Here is a 15,000-nt window from a genome sequence, read left to right as displayed (position 1 = left end):
TGCGTGCAAACACACACACACACACACACACACACACACACACACACACACACACGTGCACACACACACACACACACATGCACACACACGTGCACACACACACACAAACACACACACACACTCTCTCTCTCTCTCTCTCACACACACACACACACATGTGCACGCACACACACACACACACATGTGCACGCACACACACACACACACACACACACACACACACACACACACACACACACACACACATGTGCACACACACGCGCACACACACACACACACACACACACACACACACACACACACACACACACACACACACACACACACACACACACACACACAATTCATACAATATAAGCAACCAATACCTTGTTCTAAGGCATCCTGATATGGAGTTCTATCGAAAGAAAACGAATGATGCTGGTGCTCACAGTGTAATACATTACAACATGTCGCTTACATTTGTTCTGCCTTCTCAAGTTGTTCTTCGGCATCAGAAAAACTGAGTAATGTGTCACCATGAACTAGTGGCTGGACTGTAAGATCAATAAAGGATAAAACCTATTGTAGTGTCATGTATGTATAGTTGTGCCATATTATTTACTCGTTTTGCTAATTCCTCTACTTTGCTATCTGTTTGTCCAATATTCAGTGAATCAGTCAATTTGTCTGTCTGTCTGTCTGTCTGTCCATCTGTCCATTTGTCTGTCTGTCCATCTGTCCATCTGTCTGTTTATTTCACTATTGAACACAAAAAGCAAAATTTTACAAGAACACTATAGGTAACACTGCTAAGCTAAATGTCCATCTACTGAGACATACAGATCATGAAGACAGTGAAGACAGACCAGACATAATAGTATATGATTCAGGAATAGGTGCCAATGTCGAACTCGATTTCTCTCTGGCACACCCATTTAGTAGCAACACAGTGGTAAGAGCATCGAGAGAGGACAGATTTGCAGCTGAAAAAAGAGAGGAGAAAAAAATAAATAAATATTCAAATCAACAGCATCCAGGGTCATGCAAAGCTACCTTCATTCCATTAATTTTTGAACATTTTGGTTGTTGGGGAGAAAAGGCAGACAATTATTTGAACCAGCTGGCCAAGAGATCGAGAGATGTAGAAAGTGGATCAAGTGAAGCACAGTTTAGAGGACAATGGAGAAAGAGACTATCAATATGCCTTCAGAAGTCCAATTCCAATGTAATATTGAGAAAACTTAGAATACAGAGGAAAATGAAGAATTGGACAACAGAGTAAGAGACATTCAGAACATCATTCATAAGAATTTTAGTAGTATTCAATCTGTATGTCTGTCTGTCTGTCTGCCTGCTTGTCCATCAGTCAGTCAGTGAGTCAATCAGTCTGTCTGCCTGTCTGTCTGTCTGTCTGTCTGTCCATCTGTCTGTCCGTCCGTCCTTCTGTTTGTCTATTATTCTTTCTACCACAATTCCTACCTTTCTGATCTGCTAACAGTCTGTAGTGTTTCATCATCTTCCAGTGATTCTGTAAGGATGCTGCTGTCCTTCCCACATGGAAAACACTCAGATGACTTTCCAGTAGACCCTCAAATGTCTTCAAGCCATCAGAACTCGTCTAGCAAACACAGCAAATAAGTCGGCAACAACAGCTAACAAATGAAAGAGACACAATAATACACATAAAATGATAAAATACAAACAAACACACAGACAAACAGAAAGACAGACAGACAAACAGACAGACAGACTGAACTGAACTGGTTTATTTAGACAGGGAAGTCTTCCGCCATAGTGGCGAATCCACCAGACACCCTGTTTATAATGGGGTAAATATACAAGGACAAAAGGAAAATATACAGAGCTCCTTAGAAATTAAACATGTATTTACATATAGATACATATCGATTAGGTATCATGTCCAGACAGTGTTGAATCAGTTGAAAAGAGTTGTGTGAAGTTTTGATTTAAAGATCGATAGCATATCTGAGTGGAGAAGACGTAGAGACGATGGGAGTGAGTTCCACAGCTGTTGACCACGGTAGAAAAGAGTGCTTTTTAGAGCATTGGTCCGAGGAGAGTCGACTTGAACACCTCTTTGGGAAAGATGCGTCAACGGATATTCGCGATGTAGTGAAGATACAGGGCAAAAACCATAGCTGATAGACGGCAGAGCTAGACCATTGATACACTTAAAAATTAGATTTCCAAGTTGTTTGTTGTGCCAGAGAGTGAAAGAGGAGATTTTGAACTGCCGGCAAAGTTCTTCTAGGTCACCAGTGCGGTCAAAGCGGCGACGACCAGCTAGAGCATGGATGGATTGTTTCTCAAGTAGTTGAAGACAACGTGATACACTGGATGAGTTATCAGACCAAACCACCGAGCAGTAATCCATTCCCGAGTGAACAATGGAAGTAATATAGTTCCTTTTCATGTGGAAAGATAAATTCCAACTACAGCATCGAAGGACACCAATCTTCTTTGAAACTTGAGAAAACACGTTGTTCAAATGTGGACGCCAGCACAGACCAGAGTCAAAGTGAACTCCAAGGTATCGAGCACTGACTTCTGACGGAACGATAGATGAAGCAACCTTAACCGAAAAAAGCAAAAGGCTTTCTGTACACCAAAATTTCGAAAACATCACAAATTCACTCTTCTTGGTGTTCAGCTTCAAGAGATTCTCTGAAAACCAGACAGACAAACAGACAGACAGACAGACAGACAGCTGGCTCTGGGTAGTCTGCATTGTTCTCTTTTAAGTGTTACATGTTTGTTTGTTTTTAAAATCTAGTCCTAGTAAACTCTCATCGTTACAGAACTTTATATAGTTACCTTGCTAGCATTGTATTATAGATGTACGTTTGAAATAAATGTTATTTGACAGACAGACAGACAGACAGACAGACAGATAAACGTTCTGAGTTTGTCTGCTACTGGAGGAAACGTATAGCTGTAATTGTGCAAAAAGCTAATCCTAGAGCAATACTAGAAAATTGAAGAGGATACAGGAAGTCGGGGAGATAAGGTTATGGGTGAAGAATTGGATGTACAATGTAGTGTTTACTAGATCGTTAATTACATACAGTTTAGTTGTTGTTTAAGGTATCTAATTAAAACTCTTTGCGTTTCATGTAAATGGAATAGGCAGTTTTAGTCTTTTTTAAGTTTGAGACAGAGACATTGTCACAAGGAATATTGTATATTTAGTTTTGTAATTGTGCTTAAAATGTATTGAAATAAATAAAGACAGACAGACAGACAGATAGACAGACAGATAGACAGACAGACAGACAGATAGACAGACAGATAGACAGACAGACAGACAGACAGACAGACACGTCTATGAAATGCTAATGCATTTACTTAATTAACAAATTATAAATGTAATGAATAAAGCCTACAGCGGGAACATTTGTCAACAGTTTCTCCTCCTCTCTGCTCCATAACGCATTTGTATGAATGTCAGCAATTTGCTCTGGATGAAGTTCCTTTATTGCTGCTATAGCAGAACTGACAAGAACAAGAAATGTTAGTTATTGTCTTGATTTAAAATGTTGACTTAGTGCTAACCTTGAGACTATGGGGTCGTAGAGTAATGCGTACCATCTCTCTTGTATGTCACTGAGACTAAAGGGAGTAGAAAAGGTGACTCCAGTGTGAACAACCTGAGAATAGAAAACAGAAAAATTAACATCACACACACACACACACACACACACACACACACACACACACACACACACACACACACACACACACACAAACACACACACGCAAGCACACACACACACGCAAGCACACACACACACACACACACACACACACACACACACACACACACACACACACACAAACAAACACATGGACAAATGGATATGCCCTTCAGAAAGTTCTGAAGATAGCACCCCCTGCCTATTTCTAGGTAAGAACCCTGGCGCCACTCGGAGTTTTAGACCGTGCTGATAAACCCCTTGATGCGTGGCCAGAGCATCGAAGAGCACAGACTTTGGCGCAGCCGCCACACTGGACCTCAAGTCTACTTGTACCCGTATATACTGCGTGATGTTCTGCCAAGCCAGCAGTCTAAGCCAGCAGTCTAGTCCACCCCCCCCCCCCCCCAGTCAAAGACCAGGTACTCATTTCTACTCCTGAGTCGAGAGAGGCAATTGTGTGTGAATTTCTTGCCCAAGGAAATTACGTCTGTACTCATCCGCGAACCTACAACCTCAAACGTCCAGGATGTTTCCATTCTCCAAATGCAACTCTGTAACCAACTGAGCTATAGACGCCACACACACACACACACACACACACACACACACACACACACACACACACGTCGTGCAGCGAAAAAGCCACACCTTCCGTGACACACGGATGGATGCACGCACGCAAAAGCGGCCCGGTCAGCCGGCTTAATTGCATGCAGCCGGTGCATATTGCACTCTATTATAGACCAGTTGGGAATTAGAGGATAGATGGCATGGCTGGCGAGCACACGTCACATCCACATACTTAGGCTATTACACAAACAAATTCTGGTCATCTCATTTCAGGCCGCCACAAAGTCTCTTTCTTGCTGTCAGAGTTATTCTGGGCAAAATCCGACTCCACCGTTCGTCTCCAATGGTCGAACTTGACCCTTCCGTCGTGCTTCGCAATGATCCGAGAGCGGCGTCATATCAATCAGCATGTTACAGACAGACATCGAGACGGAAGCGTGGGTTGGCATATTATAGTATAGAATGTTTGAAATATACGTACTGACAGACAGACAGACAGACAGACAGACAGACAGTTTTTTATTCATTAGCTTAGTAGTTATGGCCAGAAAAGGCTTTAAAGCAGTAGCACAGCTTGTTAGCCATGAACATAGTTTGTAATAGTAGTCATGTATGAAAATATATTATATGACAGACAGACAGACAGACAGACAGACAGACAGACACATAGACTAGACAGACAGACAGACAGACAGACAGACAGGCACATAGACAAACATTGTACACACCAATGTTGACGGCAGCGCTTCGAATCCAAATGCATGCAACCTAAGTTGATAATTTTTTAGAGAGCCGTGTGGGTCTAATTGATATATAACGGACTTTCCTATATATAGCCTGTACTAGTTCATATGTATGAAATATAAAGACAAACAGACAGACAGACAGACAGACACATACACAGACAGACAAACAGATAGACAGACAGACACATAGACAGACAGACAAACAGACAGACACATAGACAAACAGACAGACACATAAACAGACAGACAGACAGACAGACAGATAGACACAGACAGACAGACAGATAGACACAGACAGATACCTACACTCACACAAACATACGAATGCAACAACAAATGCACAAGACGTCAATCCATTACCTTCAAATCATTCGTTTGTTGAACTGCAGTAATCAACATGAGGTCATCAGTGGGTAACCATCGACTCGCATCACTCATCATGTCGTCCATTCTCGTCCGTCTCGTCTGTCGTTCAGCTTGCAACGACCCAAGACTACTCTCAACCAGTTCGTCATCAAAACGTTTCCGTTTAATAGAACGTGTAGACGATCTGACTGGCTGTTTCTGGCCATCGTTCTCTACATACCAACACAAGGACTTACACAGTTACAGCAAACAAGAAACAAACGTGGTGCCCTTAACGTGCACTAAGCAGCACCACGTGTTTGTTGTTGTTTAGCGCACGTTAACATGTAGTGACGTTTAGCGCACTTTAACTACGACATCACACTTATTTATCATTATTGAAATATTTGCCAACACAGAGCTGCCAACTCTCTCGCATTAAGCGGGAGACTCCCGCGTTTGGGACCCTTCTCCCGCCTATCCGCATTTGGCATCAAATCTCCCGCATTCTGACCATTGGTGGGTGTGACCAAAATGATGGGGCTTGCCTGTTCTGTGTAACTGTACACTCTACAGTTTTAGTACATGCATGTGTACGCACATACTTGATATCCCAAAATCCATTTCTATGTGCCAGCCCTCTCTTCATCTGGCTCTTTCATAACATACTTGGTCAAAATACCGACATAGAAGGAGGAGTTGGTCAGAAGTGAAAAAGGGGAGGGGCTGGTTACCTGATTACCATATGTATTGCTGGAAAAGCGATCGAAGGCCACAAGAAAATAGAATCCAGAACATCCCAACTAGCCACGAGAATGTGCATGTACTTTGTTCTTAGATTTTTATAACAGTCAGTAGTACGTACAGTACAAGTTCTGTGTTTTAATTAACTGTTATGTTTTAGTAATTGGTGTTGATACTGTGTGTCGCTAATTAGGCACATTAATCAATCGGTTATACAGAGAGAAATATATATATATATATATATATATATATATATATATATATATAACTGCATTCTTCTAGTGACTCTCTTTGAGACTTGCTCACTTAGTGTATATTGATGTTCACACATGTGTGTGTGTGTGTGTGTGTGTGTGTGTGTGTGTGTGTGTGTGTGTGTGTGTGTGTGTGTAAAAAATAAAAATAGAAAAATTTAAAATATATAATATATATATATAATATATATATATACATTTGTTGCACTATAATATTAAATTAATTAATGGCTTCTACTCCAACCGGGCATGCAAATACTTAAACTTTAATAATTAGATATCATTTATATATATTATCCAACACTTACTACAACATAAATTTATTGATATTAATGCTATTGTAGGCGTGTCCAAAAAATTAAACTCGCGCATTGGTAGGTCTGCTAACAGAGCAAAAATATTTTAAATTAAAACTGCAAGTTAATACTCCGTATTTCGTACCGACCTTGTGCTGTGGTTTCTGACTGTTTTCCGCCATCGCTTTCATTGCAGGCGATGTCTTCAAGACTTCCCGACATGTTCGATTCCAAATCATCGGCCATCTCAGTCGCGCACGCCTACAAAATTCGCAAAAATGCAAAGATTGGATGGTCATTGAACGACGAAAGCGTAAAATCGCAAAAACAGAATGTCGCTAATAGCTAGTTGATATTAATTAAGACATGCTGTAGACCACGACAAGTAAGTAAGAGACATTAAAAATACGTAGAGCCTCTATACAAATCGTATAGCAATACCTCCGTCTTCCCAGAGTTTCTCAACGTTAGCTACAGCGTATCACATAGATCGTAAGCCCCGTATGTACGTGGGCTTTCTATGCCTCGATGCCCCGGACCAATGCGCGTACGCTGTATGGATGGATGGATGTATGTATGTATGTATGTATGTATGCATGTATGTAGGTATATCTAATGACAAACAGTTACATCAACAGTGATCTGCAGAAAGCGTTCTTACCTGGAATACCTGGGTGTAGTGAGCACCAATTCAAATTGTGGCGAGCACTGCAAGATGCCAAAAGCAACCAGCGCAATTTGTGTGCCATTTGGATTGATCTTGAAAACGCCTACGGCAATGTCCACCACGATTTGATTCATTACGCTATGGATCATTATCACCTTCCTATCCAGTTTCAACGGATTGTCAAGGACTTGTACCACAGACTTGCAATTTTTGTTCAATCACCTCAGTGGTGCACTGATCTGATTCAGTTTCAAAAAGGTGTGTTTCAAGGCGACCCTCTCTCTGTTACCATTTTCAATATGGTAATGAATCTGTACGTTGACACTGTTACTCAACCGTCTTTCAAATCTCTGGCCTACACTTTTTCCTATGCAAATTGTAACCTTATTCTTACACAGTATGCTGATGACACCTGCCTTATTACAAATAGTGTTTCATCTTGTCAATACTTGTGTCGGATAAGTGACTTCTTCTTTCGTTGGGCTCATATGAAAGTCAATGTGGCCAAATGTCGAAGCCTGGCCTTGTCTAGTCGGAAACTTCCGTATGTGTTCAACCCCTCTCTTGTCATCGGTAATCAAACGGTGCCTTTCATAGGCTCATCTGTCTTCAAATTTTTGGGCCTACCTTTCGACATACGGCTATCTGACAACGTCGTTAAAAAAACCGTCGTCGAGCGACTTGAATATCTGTGTAAAACAGTCGACTCCCTGAAGATCAGAAGACAGCAGAAGCTTAAAATCTACCGTTTGTACGTCTGCCCGAGCATGTCGTGGCTGCTGGGTTTACTTGACCTTTCCATCTCCTGGGTAGAACGACATGTGGATAGCCTAGTAACGCGTTTCCTGAAACAGTGGTCTGGACTAGCAAAACCGGCTAACCCATCCATCTTGTTTCTGTCTGTCAAAGATTGTGGTCTAGGTCTTCCCAAGCCTTCAACCAAGCTCATGACATTGGTCAGCTGCAAATTGCGCCGCTTGCTGGATTCCGGCGACTGTGTGGTCAGGCAGTTAGCAGTTTGTGAAAGCCATCACCAATTGCAGATAAAGAACCGCAAATTTGTTGCTGCTAAATTTGCTGTGGACTCGTCCCTCAAAGATATTGAACGCTCTATACTGCAACAAGTGGAGAACGTTGACCTTGACACTCTTCAGCAAAGGACTGTCCAAGGATCCTTCTTTAGGTCTGATTTCGACCAACAACAGGGCTGGTCAAGAGTGATAGGTCATCTTCCTGATGCGATTTTCAAATGGTCAGTCAATGCCATCGTAGACACCTTACCTCACAACGCTAATTTGTTTCGATGGAGGAAATCCGCTACTGATCGTTGTCCCCTTTGTTCAGGTAGGCAGACGTTGCTTCACGTTCTTAACCACTGCCCAATTGCTCTAAATCAGGGTCGGTTCACTTGGCGGCACAATGAAGTGCTCTCTCTTATTAGAGACTTTCTAGACCAGCACCTCTTGCCCAACTTTGAGCTTGAATGCGATCTTCAGAACTGCTGCTACGGGTTCTTGCTTCGGACCTTCTTCTCCACTCTCCGTCCTGATATATGTATCTTTAACAAAGAGGAAAAGCGCATAGTACTAATGGAACTTACTGTACCTTTTGACGAACTAATGACTGCAGCGGCACACAGGAAAAGCACCAAATACAGAGATCTCGTTTACAACATCCAAGATGCAGGCTATCATGTTTCGCTTGTGACAGTAGAAGTCGGTTCTAGAGGCGTTGTTTCTGACTCTTTTTTCACTTTCATCAATGACTGGACAAGTACCAAGGGTCATGAATCGTCGTCTCTTTTCGATTCTATACGTCGTAAAGTAATCTGCTCTTCCTACGCCATCTGGTCAAGAAGGAACAGTGACTCGTGGTTTTAAATTGTAATGCTTATATTATAGTCATGTTTGGATAACTTGAGCTTAGCTACTAGCTGTTATTGTGCGCAGCTGTAAGAGTGCAGCTTAGGCATAGCTGTAGTTGCTCCCCTTAGGTTTGTAACCATAATAAAGGGTCTCTCACATATATGTATGCATGTATGTATGCATGCATGTATGTATGTATATATGCATGTATGTATGTATACATGTATGTATGTATGTAGGGCGAGCACACGTCCTGTCAACATACGCTTTAAGCAAAATATACTACACGGCACACACATATACTATGCCTCATCAAACGTTACAGCAATTCCAAGACATTATCTGGGATTTCCTTAGGATTAAAACGCCACCACTAATAAAAAGATCGCTGTGTATTTCACGAAGTAGAGATGGAGGACTAGGCATGCCCCATCTCCTTTCTAGACTAATGGCAATACGCCTCCAAGCGATCCGACGCTTGTTTGATAAAAAGAATCAAGCAGCTTGGAAAGACCTCGCTCGACAGCAACTATCTCATCTCAGTGGACAATACAACATGGGCCATGCAGTTTTTGCCGCCTCAGGCTGGATGCCCGACCATCGCAACTACACCAAGCTTTCATCCTTTTATCGTCAACTTTACATGTCCTGGAGAAAACTTGACGGAGGACGAGATCTTGCCCCTCCCGAGTATTATGAAGATGCTGCCGAAGAACCTCTGTGGGGAAACCAACTTATAAAAGACCAGTCCAATCGCCCCATACTTCAGCCTTCACTAGCTAGATGTCGCTTCTTCAACGTTAAAGATATATGGACCAAACAACTTCCAGATGCCAGAACGGTCGCGGCAAAATTTTACCCTCAAGTTTTACATGCCATTCCGCAATCTTGGACTAGCCTCCCCCATCAAGAGCCCTCTTCCGAACATAGAATGCCACATTGGCAGGCACGTCTCTGTTTCTTCAGCACAGCCGATAAACCACTGCTACTGTCAGATGCGAATACACGTTTACTGTACCGATGTCTCTTATCTAAACACATAGACCGTCCACCGTGCCAGGAAAAATGGGAGGCCTCATACGGACCAATTACGGACAAACAATGGCTCTCACTATGGAATTTTCCTCAAAACATGACGCCTTTACAATGGGACATAGCATGGAAATTTCTACACCGGGTTCTGCCAACTAACTCAGTCCTCTATACGGCTAAACTTGCCACAACACGTCAGTGTCCAGCGTGCCACCAACCAGACGACACCATTGAACATGTATTCAATACTTGCCCGATATGGAAAGGACTCTTACGGCAAGCTTGTCTCTTATTGAGTAGGGTATCCTTAAATCCACCTACGGCCCTCCACCCATTGGAGCTGATGAATGAAACCGGAAACCTAAGAACTTTCTTCGTCATTCTCATGACCACCTATTGGACAAAAAGAAAAACTCTTCCTCCCGTTGGAATTATGAACAGTTTTAAGTGGCATCTACGTCGACATATACGAATTGTTTGTGCAAGAAAGTCGGACATATCTTTTTGGAAGCCTTTGGGACCTTTTGTAAACCTAGCTTTAGTGTAAAGAATTTAGATTGATTTAGAAGTTGTACCAACTTTTAATAATAACAAAAAAATGTATGCATGTATGTATGTATGTACGTAATTAATTTATACTGATAGTGATATTCAATGAAACTATTTGTGAGCATACTTCATTCCTCTGTTTTGTCAGAAATGATGCTTTCGCCAGTGCCAGATGAGCTCAAACGAACACAATGGACAACATAGCGACATGTATTGTGTCAATCAATAATAGTGTGTACACTCTGCCTAGCTGACATGCATGCTTACATACACAAGCAAACTAATCATATCATACATGCGTAACAGTACACACACACACACACACACACACACACACGCACGCACGAGACTACAGTATACACATAAACATAACATCCAACGTCTAGTCAATCGACGACGACGACTTCAGTGCCTCTTAGTCGACCAGTCGTTATCAATATCGGCGAGGAGCTGCTGCACGACAGCCTGAACGTCGTTGTTGTGTTCCCCCAACAGCTGGATGTTTCTCTTCCGATCACCAAATCCCATTTCAAATAACTGATCAAGAGGGCTCAGCGGCTGCGGCGGCTTCCAAATATTCAGTACAGGTACATCACACGGGCCTGGAGGGACGTACTTTGACCGTGGCAGCTCGTACAGATGCTGTGAAGGAACGTATAACGGTTGGCCAGCTTGTGATAGAGACGGAGAAGAAACGATGTGCTCTGCAAGTTGTGGGTTCCCGTGCTCGTCCGATCGTCGACTGTCAAAGTCTTCAGAGTTTGGATTCTCGAGGGCGTCGTCGTGGATACTCGTGACGGATGAATCAAGGTAGATATCAACTGGAGAATGATACGGAGGTGGGGCGTGGATGGAATACTGTGGCTCATCCGGGACACTCACATTGTCTGGCTCGCTTCCGTTTGTTGACGTCTCGACATTCTGATGGACATCAACACTGTCAGTAACTACCGTCTCGTTGTGTGTTGTGTCGGCTAGTTGTGAGGCATCCGATGGATTCGTGAGAGCAACCAAGAGCGGGTAGTCTCGTTCGGCTTGTTCAACAACGTCTGGTTCGTGTGTCATAAGTGGCTTTGACACGTCAAAGCATGAAGGCATTGGAACGACAACAAAGTCCTCAGTGCTGTCAACACTGTAATTGCTGCTCATTTCGACATCAATGAGATCTACAGCAAAAGTACATTCAAAATGAGTAGACTTGATTGCCCCAATGTCACATATTCAAACATCCATACTAATTAATTAATTAATTAATTAATTAATTAATTAACAAAAATGTCAGTCTATCAGACTTTCATACAACAATGTCATTATTGTAGCAAACGATGCCTCGACCCTTACAATACAATTTTGTCATGCACTCAACGCCACTACATCAACATCACCTCGTTCGTCACTTTCCGGTTGCCACAAAAAAAAAACATAAAAATTCGATGCCAAAACACATTCAAGTAACACTACGTAGTATCTGGCAATATGCTTACCGTGTTTGACTCTGAGTTCAGCCATTTGCCCGAGCAATCTTTCGTCCACATGATCCACACACGGAGTCTCTTCTACAACGAGAAACGTCATAAACAAATGCAACAACCGGGTGCTCACACACAAAGCATTCACAGCAACAGAAACGTTTGACAATGTACACAGCAATCAGTGTTCGAAAAAATGTTTTAAAAGTGGTCATCAAGTTGTTTGACAACCATGTGACAACCAGTGAGGTTGCCATCCTGACGACTAAAGTCACTCACGTTATGGTGGACCCAATAAAATCTTGTTTTCATGCTGTAGAGTCGGATAGTGGGAATTACTCGGGTCAGACTGAGAGTGACACCTCTAAAGTCCTGAGATTTCATTTACTTGCAGGGACAATCAGTATCAATCAGTCTCATTAGTTAATATCAATAAAATATATGCAAGTTATAAACTCCTTGACAACTAAAAATTTGTGAGGTTGCCAAGGTTACAACTAAATTCCAAACACTGAGCTGCTGTAATATCACAGACGTGTAGTGCCTCCTCACCTGCAGCAACGGGCGCTGATATCGCTTCAAAACTCTCAACCGACGGCTGCCGCACCAATACACGAGGATCTTCGTCTTCCGACGCAGACTCTTGCGTTTCGTTCGCGTCAAATGTGATTAGGTCAACCGGCTTGTTGTCTTCAGATGTGGTCTGATTGGTGGATGATGTGATAGGATCGACGATAATACTACACCAGAAGCAGTGACCGAAACTATCACCAGCATGATAGAGACGCCAGTGACTGAAGATTCAAAACATGAGATGTGTGTTAGCACTATGTGTGTTGTGGGTGGGTGGTTGTCTCTTACCTTTCGTATTTGCCTGGTTCGGTTGGAGCTGTGAAGTTGACTGTGACAACGGTTTCTTCACCGGATTGAATGTGACTTACAGGCAAGACATTTGTGTATGGGATAGTGCCCCATAGACAACTCAACTAAAGTATCAAACATAATTAACATGGACAAACAGGAAGACAGACAGACAGACAGACAGAATAGACAGACAGACAAACAGACAGACAGATAGACAGACAAACAGACAGATAGATAGACAGACAATAGACAAACAAATAGACAGACAATAGACAAACAAATAGACAGACAGACAGACAACAGACAGGCAATCAGACAGACAATAGACAAACAAATAGACAGACAATAGACAAACAAATAGACAGACAATAGACAAACAAATAGACAGACAATAGACAAACAAATAGATAGACAATAGACAAACAAATAGACAGACAGACTGACAGACTGACGGACAGACAGACAGACAGGCAATCAGACAGACAAACAGACGGGCAATCAGACAGACAGACAGACAGACAGCTGTAAGTCAACATTGTCTCTTACAACAACATCATCATCCCATGGCAAAGTTCCAATGTTCTTCACAATCCAACGTTTCTCAAACTGCAACACAAACCGTAACGTATTCGTTGCAAATGAGAAATGAAAGCCACAACTAACCTCTTCGCCGACACTAAAGTGAGTGTCCTCATAGACATTACAGTCTTCAATAAATACAGCATTGTAATGTACTCTACATCACAAACCACATCATACATGTACCAACAGAGTAATTACTAATACATGTACATCAAATACACACACACACACACACACACACACACACACACACACACACACACAACGCTTTTCCAACTTACTCCTCCATCTCTTGACCGTCTGGTGCTGTAGCGTTCACACCACATTCGTCTTCCATTTCCTTCCTCTGCATCATCTTCGCACACTTCTTCTTCATCTTCTCTTCTCTCTTCTCCTCCTTCCTCTCGTCCTTCACCTGAGCTTTCTCTGCCTTCTTTTCCCTCTTCCTTCTCTTCCTCTCTTCGTTGCTCTCAAATCGTGTTGCTGCAAAGAGATTGTGCTTTAAGAGTGGCTTCAGTACCCCATGCTTGTTCCTCCCAACCCATGGTGCCACAGGCTGTGGGAATTTTATGAAGACATGATAGGGACTATGCAAACCGAGTGGCTCACATCGTTCACAGAGATCATAATCGGCACAATTCCTGCCAAGACAACAAACGTGTCGATAACCAATACAATTATAATACAAATGATCCTACAAGCTACAGTGTTAGACTGTCTTACAACACACACACATGGTGTGTGTGTGTGTGTATGTGTGTGTGCACGTACGTGTGTGTGTGTGTGTGCATGTGACTAACCTTAACTCTCTGCCTGCAGTTAACTATTCTTATTTTCCATTACTGCTACTGCCTAACTTGTGCCATATTTTCAAGCTTACCCGCATTTGTACCGAGTCCCAAAGATCATCTGATCGCATCCGTCGCAAATGATGTTGTCATGATAAAACACAGCTAATAGAAATACATCAGTCAATGACACTATCGAACAAAACCCTCGACAACAATAATAATATATTTGTAAATATATTATTATTATTACTGAGTATATACACTCACAGTCAGTCATATCAGGCATTGCTGCCAGTTAAATTAACATACATGTCACACTGTCTTCATATTTGCCTAATTTAATTAACAAATATTCGTCCATCTCGTCATAAAACCGTTACTCATACTGCTGCACATTACACTACGTCTCGTACCAGTTACGAAAACATCGACAGTGTTAAAATGTTTGTCTCTCTGTCTGGCAGTGTATGCATGTAATCAAGCTGTCCAGTCTGTCTGTCTGTTTGTCTATCTGTCTGTCTATTTGTC

General features: G+C 42.2%; 2 protein-coding genes across 2 annotated transcripts in view; both read right to left on the bottom strand.

Moving 5' to 3' along the window:
* LOC134194083 (microspherule protein 1-like) overlaps nt 1-7,163 on the bottom strand; it is a 9,119-nt gene extending 1,956 nt beyond the window's left edge. The window contains exons 1-8 of the mRNA XM_062662986.1: nt 7,095-7,163; nt 6,803-6,914; nt 5,375-5,592; nt 3,556-3,650; nt 3,387-3,495; nt 1,462-1,600; nt 461-536; nt 369-397 (exon numbers count right to left, since the gene is read on the bottom strand). Of these exons, the coding sequence (XP_062518970.1) occupies nt 369-397; nt 461-536; nt 1,462-1,600; nt 3,387-3,495; nt 3,556-3,650; nt 5,375-5,592; nt 6,803-6,899 (763 nt within the window). The 5' untranslated portion in view covers nt 6,900-6,914; nt 7,095-7,163. The remainder of the gene's footprint in view (nt 1-368; nt 398-460; nt 537-1,461; nt 1,601-3,386; nt 3,496-3,555; nt 3,651-5,374; nt 5,593-6,802; nt 6,915-7,094) is intronic.
* Nucleotides 7,164-10,960: 3,797 nt separating this feature from the next.
* The window catches only part of LOC134193817 (next to BRCA1 gene 1 protein-like), a 7,423-nt gene continuing 3,383 nt past the window's right edge, over nt 10,961-15,000 (bottom strand). The window contains exons 5-12 of the mRNA XM_062662658.1: nt 14,562-14,634; nt 13,963-14,322; nt 13,763-13,835; nt 13,646-13,705; nt 13,097-13,221; nt 12,788-13,029; nt 12,251-12,322; nt 10,961-11,932 (exon numbers count right to left, since the gene is read on the bottom strand). Coding sequence (XP_062518642.1) covers nt 11,172-11,932; nt 12,251-12,322; nt 12,788-13,029; nt 13,097-13,221; nt 13,646-13,705; nt 13,763-13,835; nt 13,963-14,322; nt 14,562-14,634 — 1,766 coding nt within the window. The 3' untranslated portion in view covers nt 10,961-11,171. The remainder of the gene's footprint in view (nt 11,933-12,250; nt 12,323-12,787; nt 13,030-13,096; nt 13,222-13,645; nt 13,706-13,762; nt 13,836-13,962; nt 14,323-14,561; nt 14,635-15,000) is intronic.

The sequence above is a fragment of the Corticium candelabrum genome, chromosome 18 (assembly GCF_963422355.1).
Source record: "Corticium candelabrum chromosome 18, ooCorCand1.1, whole genome shotgun sequence".
Taxonomy (NCBI): Eukaryota; Metazoa; Porifera; class Homoscleromorpha; order Homosclerophorida; family Plakinidae; genus Corticium; species Corticium candelabrum.
This window is presented reverse-complemented; position numbering and strand designations above follow the sequence as displayed.